The sequence below is a fragment of the Macrobrachium rosenbergii genome, chromosome 48 (genome assembly GCF_040412425.1).
Source record: "Macrobrachium rosenbergii isolate ZJJX-2024 chromosome 48, ASM4041242v1, whole genome shotgun sequence".
NCBI classification, from domain to species: Eukaryota; Metazoa; Arthropoda; class Malacostraca; order Decapoda; family Palaemonidae; genus Macrobrachium; species Macrobrachium rosenbergii.
Genome location: NC_089788.1, coordinates 54,430,597 through 54,444,538, shown reverse-complemented (window position 1 = coordinate 54,444,538; position 13,942 = coordinate 54,430,597). Strand labels below are relative to the sequence as shown.

General features: G+C 39.7%; 1 protein-coding gene across 4 annotated transcripts in view; it reads left to right on the top strand.

The window, feature by feature from the left end:
• Positions 1–2,335, top strand: part of LOC136831406 (lamin Dm0-like) — a 74,947-nt gene extending 72,612 nt beyond the window's left edge. For all 4 annotated transcript variants that reach the window (XM_067091789.1, XM_067091791.1, XM_067091793.1 and 1 more), the window contains one exon: positions 144–2,335. In XM_067091789.1, the coding sequence (XP_066947890.1) occupies positions 144–191 (48 nt within the window). In that variant the 3' untranslated portion in view covers positions 192–2,335. The remainder of the gene's footprint in view (positions 1–143) is intronic.
• The last annotated feature ends 11,607 nt before the right edge of the window (positions 2,336–13,942 follow it).

The window sequence follows — 13,942 nt, the reverse complement described above, 5'->3', positions numbered from 1 at the left end:
CACATCATTAAAACTTGGGTTTGATTAACTGACAGCTGCTTTTAGGTTCATGTAAAATGGCAGGTGATGAGTCAGCTGTTCAAAGGAGAAAGATATACTGTATGCTGTTGGATTCATTAATTTTTTTTTTTATTCTTTTTCAGAGAATAACAGAAGGAACGTCCCAACAAGAGAAGTGCAGTGTTATGTGAGAGAAGTGACATCATGTTGGTTCATTTCTCCTTTATAGTATTAGTTGATCCCCCTCCAATGCTACGTACAAAGACCACCATCCCGCAGAGCTGCACTTGGTTTATTGAAACAGCTATGATATGGGGGTAAACTAGCTGATCTGCTATTAAGAATATTGGTTAAGGAGTTGGCATGGAAGATTTTATGGAACTTTGAAATGTGAGGAATGTAAGAGAGCATACTTTAGTGACTAGTGACTACCAACAGAGTTTACAAGATAGTGATCAAAATACATTCAGTGTTGAATGTTGGCTGTAAGAATTGTGGTGTATGGGGAGGTGACTGAAATGCATTGTATCAGTTTGCTATGGATTGAATGTTGTCATTGCCAGTTTTTATATAGCAGTTACTTAAGACAGTGTCTGTCTCAAATGGGATGGGGGTCAGAGAAAGTGCTTAAATATCTGTATGTTGATTTTGTCGTAAATGAGATCTCAGATTCTCGTTTGTAATGAGTGAAGTGCTTTTGTGTAGAAAAAGACTGCATGAAGAGATTCCAAAGTGAAATTTTGATCCATGGCATGCATATGGTATTTTCAGTAAAGTATGTTTGTTAGGGGATCTTGGAATGGGACTGTGAAATGTTTTTTGAAGGTTTGAGCTACAGAGGCGTACCTGGTAACTGGGAGCTTTTTTTTTTATGTGCATATTTGGTTTATACCAAAATTTTCTAAACTTCTGATTAAAAGATTTTAGCTTATTGTGGTTGGTGATTATTATAGAAAATAATCTTGGTGGTTTGTCTGACGAGGTCAATCTTTTTTTTATTTTTGCTTTTGATGCTTTTTTTTTAAATATTAGAACAAAAAAAAATTAACACTTGCCAGCTTTACTAAATCACAAACAAGAGGGTATTAGAATTGTGTGCAATTCAGGCCCCAGACATGAGAACTTTAGTTTGAAAGGTCCTTTCAAGGTTGAATGTTTGTCTCAGCAATCTAAAAAGGGGCATAGCTGGACGCTTGCCTCCCCCCCAATTTTCAAGGTCAACCTTGTTCCAGAGGAATTCAAACTAGGGTAATTACATTAATATTTACATTGGTGGAAGTAAGTTTTTGTGAAACTTGTGCCAATAGAGATATGAAGTCATAATAGTCTGTGCTATTCTCTACACATTCACTGCCATTATTTTTCCTATGTATGTAATGATAGCTTGAATAGTTTAAAGATATATAAATGCAGATAGGGCTTTATTTTCAAATGTGGAAATTTGTTTTATCAGATGTTTAAATAATTCATTATTTTAAAGTTTTTATTTTTTACATAATTGGTTGGTTGTGGTTCAGATATATCAAACTTTATTTGTATCAAAATCATTTTTCTCTGAAGAAGCACAGTTGTGTATTGTTACTTATGAATTTTACGTTTAAAGTTTTGTTAGTTACCCTTCAAAGTTTTGTTAGTTACTCTGAAAATGAAGTACAATGATATGTCTGAAACTGATCACATCTTTATTAACATGAATAAGTTGTAATGTGGTTCAGAGAGGTACTGCATTCCAGTAATTGCTGCCCTCAGTTTGAATGCCATAGCTAAACCAAATTCCTTGGTGTTCACCCAAATTATATGTTGATTTTCTTAATTACCTTTTGATTATTCAGAGATGAAGTGCTAATAAAGATAAGGAACTATTTTGGGACTTAAGCCAGAGTTACCACCACAGCCAACCACTTATGGCTTTTATTTGATCAAAATTATGTAACAAAACTCAAAAAGCTATTTTGTCATCAAAGGAAACCAAGTAACATTTTGAAGGTCAAGACATAATTGATTGTTCTGCTTTCCATGACTTCCCCTTATATACATTAACACTTGCCATGGAAGTGGAACTCAAAAAGAAATATTCATTTTTATATTATCCATAGTTGTTTTTAAATAATTACTTTTGTGAGTTTTGTTTGGATTTGGTGAAGTTCAGTGTTTACGGTAAAGTGACAGTTATGGGAAGTTTTGATCTTCAATTGATTGATATCCAGCTGATCTGGCTTTGTAGCGTCCAAAATGGTTCTAGTAGCGTGCCTTTAATTGGAAGTTCTAAGACTAAAAATATCCTGATGTTAAATTGTATAAGTATGGATATACTTTATTAAAGTTGATAGATTCTTGTTGCATCTCATTATCCTACAAGGTTTATGATTTTTTTAGTACTAGGTTAAATTGTCTTGTAATCCCTGTTCATTTTAAGGGCACCAAGAGAAGTATTTTATTTGAGCTGGTGATCACAAACACAAAGTAGATTCTTGACAACATTTGTCTTGAATCCTGTGATTTTGGAGAATTGCTGGTCTAACACATACTGTTAATGCCATTAGGGTTGTTACGTTCTGAGGCTTTGTATTCCTCCAGGATCAGCAACACCAAATACACAACCTTAGTTTTGGCAAAATCCAAAAATATCACCAAATGAATACTGTGTTGTTCCTGTGGGGATGTGAACCTATGCATTTTCATTAAGAGTGTTTTTTGGTGCAAATTTCAAAGCACCTGCTTGATGTTTGCTGATATGGCTTCCATGGAGAATTCTGGAGTGGGGAAACACTGAGGAGGGGGAGGGATGGAAAAAGAATTTGGGGAAAGTATCTTCCCTTTGCTCGTTCGCTGTTTCTTGTAAAGACTCCATTGTGGCCTCTTCCACCCCTCACACCACATGTTGTATCGGTATGTTTCGTGTAAAGACTCCACTGTGGCATTTTCCACGCCTTGCACCACACGTTGTATTGGTATATTCTTTACCTCAGCAGGAAATACAGTGTGGGTCTACTACCACTGGAGACAAACTTCTTGTAAGGGTAATCCGAAGCAAAAACGTAAATTTGACTTCTCAAGGTAGCCATCTTGCAAACAAAGTGGGTACACACCATGAACAAAGAACACAAAGCGCACATGACACCAAGCCATTCAAAACAATAAAGCTGTAACACTATGCTACCATGAAGCACTCTGAGCTGGAAGAGGAAAAGGGCCTAGCCAAAGGAATGCAGAACTGTATGCACAAAGGAAAAGTCTGCAAAAAGCATAATCTGACATGCAGTAATGTCTGTTCAAGATTTTGGATGAGAGCACTGGCCAAGGTAGACCAACCAGATAGGATTTTGTTTTTCATTAACAACATCTGAAGAGCATCTGGCACTGAGAAACTCCATTTATGAAAACTACAGTTTGTATACCTAGGGAAAATACAAATTGATTTTAAATAATTTTAAGATTTGGTGGATGTTGTTTTTTTAGGTGTAGTCATGGTATGCTCTCATACTTCATTTCTTCAAAATTTTGGATGTACTGAGTAGTCTAGGTGTTAGAAACTTGACTATGGTATTTTGTCATACATCCATGTAGTGATGGTAAATTGTCATTGAAGAAAAGAGATTACTTGATGTCAATTCAATGTGCATCAGTTATGAGGTATTTAGTACTAATACTTTAGACCCATTTATATATTTTTACATGACTTCCAATATTTTCCTCTTATAGCAGCTAGTATGAATAAGTTTTCATTCTTTGCAATTCTCTAGTTGTCCTTTTTCCTGGCATTTTTTATATTTAATAATCGGTTAATGATTAACATCTTGAAGACCTAGGAATTCCGTATTCCAACAGAAGGCTTGAACTGCTTTAATTTTGTAGTTGGGCTTTAGAGATGTTATATTAACCCTTAAACGCCTACTGGACGTATCATACGTCGACTAAAATTGTCTGTTGGGTGCCAAGTGGACGTACCGTACGTCGACTACATAAAATTTCAACCTTCAGTCAACTTTGACTCGACCGAAATGGTCGAAAAACGCAATTGTAAGCTAAAACTCTTACATTCTAGTAATATTCAATCATGTACCTTCATTTTGCAACAAATTAGAAGTCTCTAGCACAATATTTCAATGTATGGTGAATTTTTGAAAAACTTTTCTTACGCCCGCATGTAACTCGGCCTAAAAATTTCAGAAATTCTTTCGTCATTTTGTCGTAATTTTTGCACTGTTCTATATTAGCCGTTACACAAAGTTTTATATATGAAAATGTGCGCAATTTCATGTAAAATACAGCAAAATACAACCCATGGTTGTAGCTTTTATCAGTTTGGAAATATTTTCATATAAATCACGATAACTGCCAAAATTTCAACATTCAGTCAACTTTGACTCGACCGAAATGGTAAAAAAATGCAATTGTAAGCTAAAACTCTTACATTCTAGTAATATTCAATCATTTACCTTCATTTTGCAACCAATTGGAAGTCTCTAGCACAAGTATTTTGATTTATGGTGAATTTTTGAAAAAACTTTTTCCTTATGTCCGTGCCAGAAATTCTTTTGTCACGTCGTAGTGTTTGCACCATTTTATATTAGTCGTTACATAAAGTTTTATATATGGAAATGTGCGCAATTTCATGTAGAATACAACAGAAAATAACTCATGGTTGTAGCTTTTATCAGTTTTGAAATATTTTCATATAAATCACGATAACTGCCAAAATTTCAACCTTCGGTCAAATTTAACTCGACCAAAATGGTAAAAAAACGTAATTGTAAGCTAAAACTCTTAAATTCTAGTAATATTCAATCATGTACCTTCATTTTGCAACAAACTGGAAGTCTCTAGCACAATATTTAGATTTATGGTGAATTTCTGAAAAAAATTTTTTCCTTACATCTCGCTGTGTAACTCGGCCGAACATCTCAGAAATTCTTTCGTCACGTTGTCGTAATGTTTGCATCGTTTTACATTAGTCGTTACATAAACTTTTATATGTGAAAATGTGTGCAATTTCATGTAGAATACAACAGAAAATAGCTCATGGTTGTAGCTTTTATCAGTTTTGAAATATTTTCACATAAATCACGATAACTGCCAAAATTTCAAGCCTTGGTCAACTTTAACTCGACCGAAATGGTCAAAAAACGCAATTGGAAGCTAAAACTCTTACATTTTAGTAATATTCAATCGTTTACCTTCATTTTGCAATAAATTGGAAGTCTCTAGCATATTTCGATTTATGGTGAATTTTTGAAAAAAACATTTTCCTTACGTCTGCGCGGTAACTCGGCCGAACATCTCAGAAATTCTTTTGTCACGTTGTCGTAATATTTGCACAGTTTTATATTAGTTGTTACATAAAGTTTTATATATGAAAATGTGCGCAATTTCATGTACAATACAACAGAAAATAACTCATGGTAGTAGCTTTTATCAGTTTTGAAATATTTTCATATAAATCACGATAAATAGAAAAAATTCGACTTTCGGTCAACTTTAACTCGACCGAAATGGTCGAAAACTGCAATTGTAAGCTAAAAACACTTACAGTCTAGTAATATTCAATCAATTAGCTTCATTTTTCAACAAACGGGAAGTCTCTAGCACAATATTTCAATTTATGGTGAATTTTTTAAAAACTTTTTTATACGTCCGTTCGTTACGAATTCATGCATCATTTTGTGATAATATTTTCTCTGTGTTGCTTTGATCGTTTTACAATTTGTTATATACCAAAATCATCGCAATTTAGTGTACAATACAAAGAAAAACAAAATAACCCGTTAGCTTTAACCGTTTTGCTCACAGCGCGATTTGTATAAAATTATATATGAAAAAATTTTTTTTGCGGTCATATATTTCAATATTTATATATGATAATGATATTTTTTTTCATTTCTGATGGTTGCATACTAAACTTCAGGCAATGACAAAAAAATGAGCCAAAAATGAACACTTAACCTTAAAAACTAAGCATGCTGTGATTTGAAAAAACTTTTTTCCGCTTGGCGCTTAACTCACCCTAACGCCGGCATACGGGAGATGTTTTTGTAAATAGAGGCTCGGCGTTTAAGGGTTAATATAACCTATTTTGCAATATGAAATTTCATCTCATCAAAAGGAATAACACAAGTAATTTTTATTTGCCTTAGAATTTGTTATTCATTTGATGCATGGATACTTGAATACCCCACATGATCCAGCTCCTTGTACGTAAAATCTAAATTGTTACTAATAAAAACAATTCCTGGAATAGCTAAGTAAATAAGCTGTGGTCTGAATAAAGTACTCAAGTTTTATTATATTTTGTGTCCAAAATACAATAAAAAAATGTTGGTCTCCATTTTCAGTTCACTCAATTGTGAATTTTAAAAAGCTTCAGTTTAATCAATCCTTGAGGCCAGAATATGGAGCTAAATTAGAGTGGGCTGGATCAACTACAAAATGATAGAAAGTATAATTATTTGAGTTCAAGATAACAAACTCATAAAAATAATTTTAAAGAAAGTTACTAAAAAAAATGAGCTTTTAGCAATACACCAAAACATTGTGTTTTTCCACATGAAGCTTTAAGCCATCATAAGCCTATACAGTACAGTATACTGTAATTGAAGAAAAGGTACATACCTTGGCTAGTTTTAAATTCAGAGAATTTTTAAATTTTTGTACAACTGATATTTTAGTTCATTCTGCTGAAAGCATTTCAAGTTTTCATTTGCCAAAGATCTAATGGTTTATGAAGAATAAACACTTCAGGCTAGACCTTGGAGGTTTTGTCAGCCCTCTGGTTTGGTTCAACCATGAAAATGTAAAGTGTGCAGGGTAGTACATGAAGTGAATGTCAGAAGGAAAGAGAACCTAACTGGAATATTAAAGGACAGAAGGTTAGTGAAACAGAAGAGAGCAAAACAAAGTTAGTGCAATAATACAGTACTGTGCAGTTTTATAAATATAACTAGCCTTAACCTTGCAAAACAAACCCACATGCACCGACTTAAATTTGAAAGAAGAAACCTCACTGCATATGCCAGCTGACTCCATCGGTCTGAAAGTAATGCTACTCTTAAGTCACTCTCCATGAGGAATTTGGGGAATAAAGGAAGGTACTGGAATTTATAAATGGGTTTTGTAAAGAAAGTCATTTTAATGATCAAAACATATTATCATCATCACTGAGTCACAATGTAGAGGGAGATGAATTAGAAAGAAGGTGAATGTTGCTGAAAGGTCAGTGTCCCCAAAACAGATGGAGGAGTCTAGTCGGGCTGAAAATCGCATATCCATAAGTAATGGATTTTCAGTGGAAGCTTTTGACTCGAGAGTACATCCACTGAGCACAAAAGGTGCAAAGGCTTGGTACTCCAGGATGTGCGCTTACATATGCCAATTTATGATGAAAGGGGCATAACCTGAATCCTTCCCAACTAAAAGTGCCTGGCTTGCTGCTACGAGTGGTCCTGGTGAATAAACATCAAAGGGGCATAGGGGGACAAAGCTTTGCCATGGAAAATAAGCTGGAAAGGTCTGTGAGGCAGTGTCTTTTTGTCATAATGTTCACTAACATACAGTACATTTAGCAAACGTTCAATACTGAAGCATGACTTAAGGCGAGGGCAAGCTGATGAGTCCTAGGTACCTCCTTGGCAGAAATCATGAGTCTAAGTCAGTTTTACCTCAAGCTTGCTGTACAAATATGATCTGGTTAAATTAATAGTAATAGCACTTTTGTATGTGTACATAACATTTTTTTAAAAATTTGTCATGGTTTCTTATTTCTTCAAAAGCTGTCGTTTTCCCCAAGAGACTATACAATACTGTGTTTATGAAAAGTTAATGACCTTGCATAAACACAATAAAATGGGGCAATCTAACAGCATTGTACACCCTGGGCAGAGCAATGCACTTGTGCTCCTATGTATTCATCTATGGAAATAAAAAGGAAAAGTTAATGATGAATTTCATCTAATAAAAAAAATTTGATGCAAAGTAAATTTGTTCCTATGGAAATATAAACTCGTGCCTTTTATTAAGAGTATTGAAAATTGGTAACTGGTTATGGGTTGTGATTGGGGGAATACCCCTTGATCACATGCTGTCAAAAAGTACTTTTTCTTTGGGGCACTCTTGTTTGACTAACTGTTTTGGAAACTTTGTTTTTATTCATTTTTCAAATTAATGAGAATGGAAAAAACCACATACAAAGGCATTGTGAGGGACTGGAGTGCTTGTGTTGGCACTGTATGTCTCCTCGTATTCTTGATCCGTAATGATCTTGTTCTTATAGGGGTAGGGTTTGTTCTTGTCTATCCCCCTATAAGGATACGTACACTGAATGGTTTTCCTTACAATGGAAGAGGTACAGCAAGGAGAATTAGGATAGGAAGTGTGCCCTGTTGTCCTCAGGAGGGGGTTTGAATACTCTCGGGTGACACCACTGAATCCTAGTTCTTTGCTTCCCTCCCTCTTGTGCCTCTACCTATACTGCTCCTCCTTGGTCAGGTGAGGGTATGCTTGGTAAGGCATGGGCCTACCTTACGTTTTTATGATGAGTCAGGTACCCAGGGCAGTCTTTCCTCTAGTGGGACCCAGACCTATATAGTGCCTTACATGCCACCACTTTGTGTACTGATAATTGTGCTACTGTTCTAGGATTGGCATTGTTGTTGATCAAGTATTTGGGAAAATGTGGCCCTGAACATCCCAGGAATTCCTCCTGTTGCAGTGTGCCTCTATCACTCAGACTCGGATAATGAAGAAGATTGTGTTGTACTGTCTGTTCCTGCTTTCCCACTAAGGAGGCTCGACCCTCCTCTAGCAAAAGTGCTTTTCTTCCTCCTCCTCCTCCTTGTATTCATCTTCACTTTTCCTCCCAAAGAATTAGAAGAAATCCGAGATGCCCATAAGACTTTGGGTAAGCACTCTTCCCAGTCTCTGGGAGTTGGTGGTGTTTGTCTGCTGTTGGCTGAGCCAGCATGGGTGTCACTAAACATGCTTGCTACTCAGTCTTGGGTGAGAGGACTATTCCTGGCTTTTTGAATATCTCCAGAAACACAAATAGTTGAGCCAGTGCTACCCACTTGCTCAGTGTGTTACAGTCCCTGGATCATGAGTGTAGAAACAGTGTATTCACATGCAGCAGTATAGAGGGATGAATAAATTTGTTTTTATTTAGCATTTCCCAACGTTTTGTGAGAGAGAGAGAGAGAGTAATTGTCGTTAGTGAGTGCTTCGGTTGTTGGAAGAGGGATGAGGTTGTTAGTTTGTTTACGGCGCTGTCTGTCTGTGGAATATATGTGAGGATTTTTTGGTTTTGGAGGCAGTCTTGAGTCAGAGCTAGTGCTAGTCAGTCGTTTTTTTGGTCTTAAACAGTTTGTTTGTGTGCTGATTCAGAGTTGTTGTTTTTCCTTGTTAGTGTGTTGTTCTTGTTGCTGTATGTTCGTGAGTCGTGTGTTTTTCTGTTTTGGTTTGGTTTGTGTGGTTCTGTGTGCTGTGTTGGCGACCGTAGACGCCTTACTCCATCTTCCAGCAACCGAGGACCAGGGTGAGTGTTGTGTACTGTTTTTTTGTGGTTTTGAATTCCGCCACATAATATTTGGCGCCCAATGTGGGGCAGCTGCAATTGAGATTAGTGGCTAGTAGTGTGACTGGAGGGAATGGAAGAGGAACTGGGGAGGTTGAGAGAGGAGTTGCGGCTGGCAAGAGAGGAGAATGAGAGGCTGAGGGGTGAGAATGAGGAGTTGAGGAGTCAGTTGGAGGAGATGGGGGAAATGCTAAGGAGTGCGAAAGAAGAAATGAAAGGGGAGATGAAAGAGTCAGAAGAGAGGATGGATAAAAAGTTGGAGGGAATGATGAAAGGTGTGGAAGAGATGGTGAAAGGTATGTTCAAGGGTGTTTTTGGAGAAGGGGCTGTTGGAGGCAGGTTCTCTGGAACGTGTGAAGGGGCAAGAGAGAAAGAAAAGGAGGAAGAAGTGAATGGAAGCGTGAGTGATGAAAGTGATATGGGAATAGGAAGTAAGAAACGAGGGAATGAGAGGCAGGGTAAGGAAAAGGGGAATGAAAAGCAAGGGAAGGAACAGAGGAAAGTAAGGATAAGTCAGGGGAAGAAAAAGGGAAAAGGGAAAGGGAAAGGAAATTGGTAAGAAGGGTAAGGAAGTGGGAAAGGCAGGAAAGAAGGGAGAGGGTGAAGGCAGTAGTGATAATGAGGTGGATGTGGGTGAGTGGATAAAAAGAGGGGGAAGAAGAGTGTAATGAGTAAGATGAATGTAAGTGCGGAAGTAGACTCTTTGTATTCGGAAGAGGGTATGAAAGGACAGAGTGAAAGTAGCGAAAGTGGGAGTGAAAGTGAGAAAGGCTATGTATGTGAGGGAGGTACCCCAGTGTGAAAAGTATAATGAGTATGGAAGTAGGGATGTGCATGATTTCTTTAGGGAGTATGAAAGGTTTTGTCAGGATAAGTATGGGGGAAGTAAGAGAGTGTGGGCACGAGAATTAGGAGAATATTTGACTGGGTTTTTGCTTGATATGTATAAGGTTATTATGAGTGTGGGAGATGTTGAGTATGACAAGGTGAAAGCTAGACTAGTTGAGCAAGCAAGGCGTATGAAAGCGAGTGTTAAGTATAAGAGGAAGAATGAATTTGATGAGGCAAGAATGAAAGCTGGGGAAACCTTGTCACTGTATGCTTGTAGGCTGGAGACGTTGGCAAGGAAGAAGTTTGGGGATGATGGGATAGATGAATGTAAGGAGTTAGTACGGAAGTTGTTAGGGACAGTGCCAGATGCAGTTAGAGAATTTGTGAACTTGAAGCGGAAGGAGAAGAAAAGATGGACGAATGAAAGGTTGACTTGGGGAGAAATTTTGGAAATTGTAGAAGATTATGAGCTTGACAGGGTTATAAAAGAGAGCAGAAGTGTAAGTGTAAGGGCTGGGGTAGATGAGAGAGTACCAGAGTTTGGAAGCTTTAGGGATGCAGTGTTGAGGGGCCCAATGAGAATGGCTGATAGTGTAATAGATAGTTGTGTAAGAGCAAGTAATGTGGAGGTGCCAGTGAGGATGAATGGTGGGTTTGTAAGGGAACAACGGGTTGGATGGGTTAGGGATAGTAGTGTACAAAGGGGAAGGTTGATGAGTGGAAGTCGAGCGAAGTGTTTTAGATGTGGAAAGGAAGGACATACAAAGAATGAGTGTAGGTGGGCTTTAGGAGCGTGTTTGGTGTGGGCAATCGGGACATTTGGTAAGGGAGTGTACGAAAGATAGGGGGGTTAAATGCTACAGGTGCGGATAGGTGGGTCATATTGCTAATGGTTGTAGGGGTACCCGAGTGAATGTAATATGTGGCAACTGTGGTAAGAATGGGCATTAGGCGAGAATGTGTTCAGAACCGAGAGCGAAGTGTGACGAATGTGGAATGGAAGGGCATGTATCAAGTGTATGTAGACGAAAGAGGGTGACTGTGACAGCGAATTCGGGAAACTTGAGTGTGAAGGGGGTTCAAATGGGTGGGTCCTCCAGGATGCAAGCGGTGCGTGTGATGCATGTACGTGAGGGGTTGTTGCATGAGGATCAGCAATTTGTTTTGATAGAGTATGGTAGGAAACGTAAGAAAGGGAAGAACATACGTGAACGGAATGATCGTAAGTTGTGTGATAGGGGTGTGAGTGCCAAAGTGAAAATGAGTGATAAAGCGTGTAATACGGATGAATGGGATGGTATGAATAGAATGTATAGCACATGCGGGTTTGATATAACTGAGTTGACTGAACGTGTAGGGGTTAGTGAACGGTTGGAGGTGAGCGAAAGTGTAAGAGTAAGAGAGCGTAGCAGTAATATACGAGTGATTGAAAGCATGAATGAATCGTTGCAAGAATTGGAAAGGTCAATGAGCGAATGGGATGGGTTAGTTGAAGAATTGGGGGAGGTATTCGGGAACGAGTTAGAGGGTATAGATGAGATTGTGGATGAAATTGAGAGTGGGAATAATGAAGAAGATAGCGTGAATCTTAGAGAGAATGGAGGAGAAGATGTGGATTTGAATGTTGCTTGAAGAGAGAATGATTCTGAGAGAATGATTGCGTGCCCGCAAACGCGATCTAGAGGACCTGCTAGTGAGCATCCGTGGGTGTTGCGTAAGGCGATTTGAATGCAGTGTGAAAGGTATTGGTTGGGAAATGCTAAAAGGGGGGAGAATTATAGAGGGATGAATAAATTTGTTTTTATTTAGCATTTCCCAACGTTTTGTGAGAGAGAGAGAGAGAGTAATTGTCGTTAGTGAGTGCTTCGGTTGTTGGAAGAGGGATGAGGTCGTTTTATTTACGGCGCTGTCTGTCTGTGGAATATATGTGAGGATTTTTCGGTTTTGGAGGCAGTCTTGAGTCAGAGCTAGTGCTAGTCAGTCGTTTTTTTGGTCTTAAACAGTTTGTTTGTGTGCTGATTCAGAGTTGTTGTTTTTCCTTGTTAGTGTGTTGTTCTTGTTGCTGTATGTTCGTGAGTCGTGTGTTTTTCTGTTTTGGTTTGGTTTGTGTGGTTCTGTGTGCTGTGTTGGCGACCGTGGACGCCTTACTCCATCTTCCAGCAACCGAGGACCAGGGTGAGTGTTGTGTACTGTTTTTTTGTGGTTTTGAATTCCGCCACAGCAGGTTTCTACTATGAGGATTGTAAGGTGTCAAAGAAACGAGCAGGTAAAAGTTACTGCTACTTTATTACAGATCCAGGCAGCTTATATTGCGGCCGACTGACGCCGGGCCGCGAGAGACAATGCAATTGACTGTGACCTGAGGTCGAAACAATAAACAATAATATGCAGTGAACGAGTACAAATTACAATACAAAACATACAGAGCTACAATATGGATACAGTCTTGATGCCTGTGAATGAAGAAACATGTGATACACAATGTGTGACATTTGTATAAATACGCATAAAGTAAAAATGATTAAAATGCGTGACCTGGCACGTTTTAGGCGTGACTAATTGAGCTTGAAGAAAATGGGAAGTCACCAAAGAAAACAAGCTCAGCGGAGACTTAATTAATGGCGCCGCGAAACACTATCCTGGCGCCGATGTGGTGACTTTACAAATACTCCCCAAGACGAGGGACGCGTCTGACTAATCCCTGTATCTGCTGGGACGCTGAAGGGTGCCGGCTCCTTGAAGATAACGGAGGGGCCTCCCGCCTGTGAGGCTGCTGGTTGGGCGGTCCCTTCCTGGGGCGGCCGTGCCTGGGGTGAGGGCGTGCTGGAGTGCAGTTGGGCGGAAGGGGTGCTGCGTTGCTGCGGGACTCTCCGACAGGAAGGCGGGCTTTAACCGGTCTATGGAAACCCAGTCGTCCTTGCCTGGGAGTGCCAGCTGGAACGCCTTGCTGTTTCGTTCCAGCACGCGGAAGGGTCCCCTGTAGGGCTTAGTTAGTGGTGGACGGATGGCGCCGACTCTGACGAAGACGTGGGTGGCGGATGACAGCTGTGGCGGCATGAAGGTGGTTGCTTTGTCGATGTATGAGCGCCTGCAAGGGGCGAACTTGCCGGCCACGTCGCGGAGCCTCTGCAGTGATGGGGAGTGGCGTTCATCCGTCACGAGCTCTCCCGGCACCACGAGGGGTTCCCCATAGGTTTGTTCAGCTGCGGATGGGGTGCCGTCGGCTCTGGGGGCGGTCCTCAACCCGAGGAGGACCCACGGCAGCTGATGTTTCCAGTCCGGCGGTGCAGCGGGCCATGAGGGATGACTTTAGGGACCTGTGGAACGTTCGACCAGGCCGTTGGCCGCTGGGTTGTACGCTGTGGTGGTGTGGTGCGTGGTTCCCAGCAGTTGAGCCAGGGCAGACCACAACTCGGAGAGGAAAGCGGGCCCTGTCGGTTGTGATGTGGTCCGGGACGCGGCGGCTAACCCAACTGGAGAGCAGGGCCTCGGCGCATGCGCTGGCGGTGGCTTCTTGCATGGGTGTGGCAGGCCACCTCGTCGAACGGT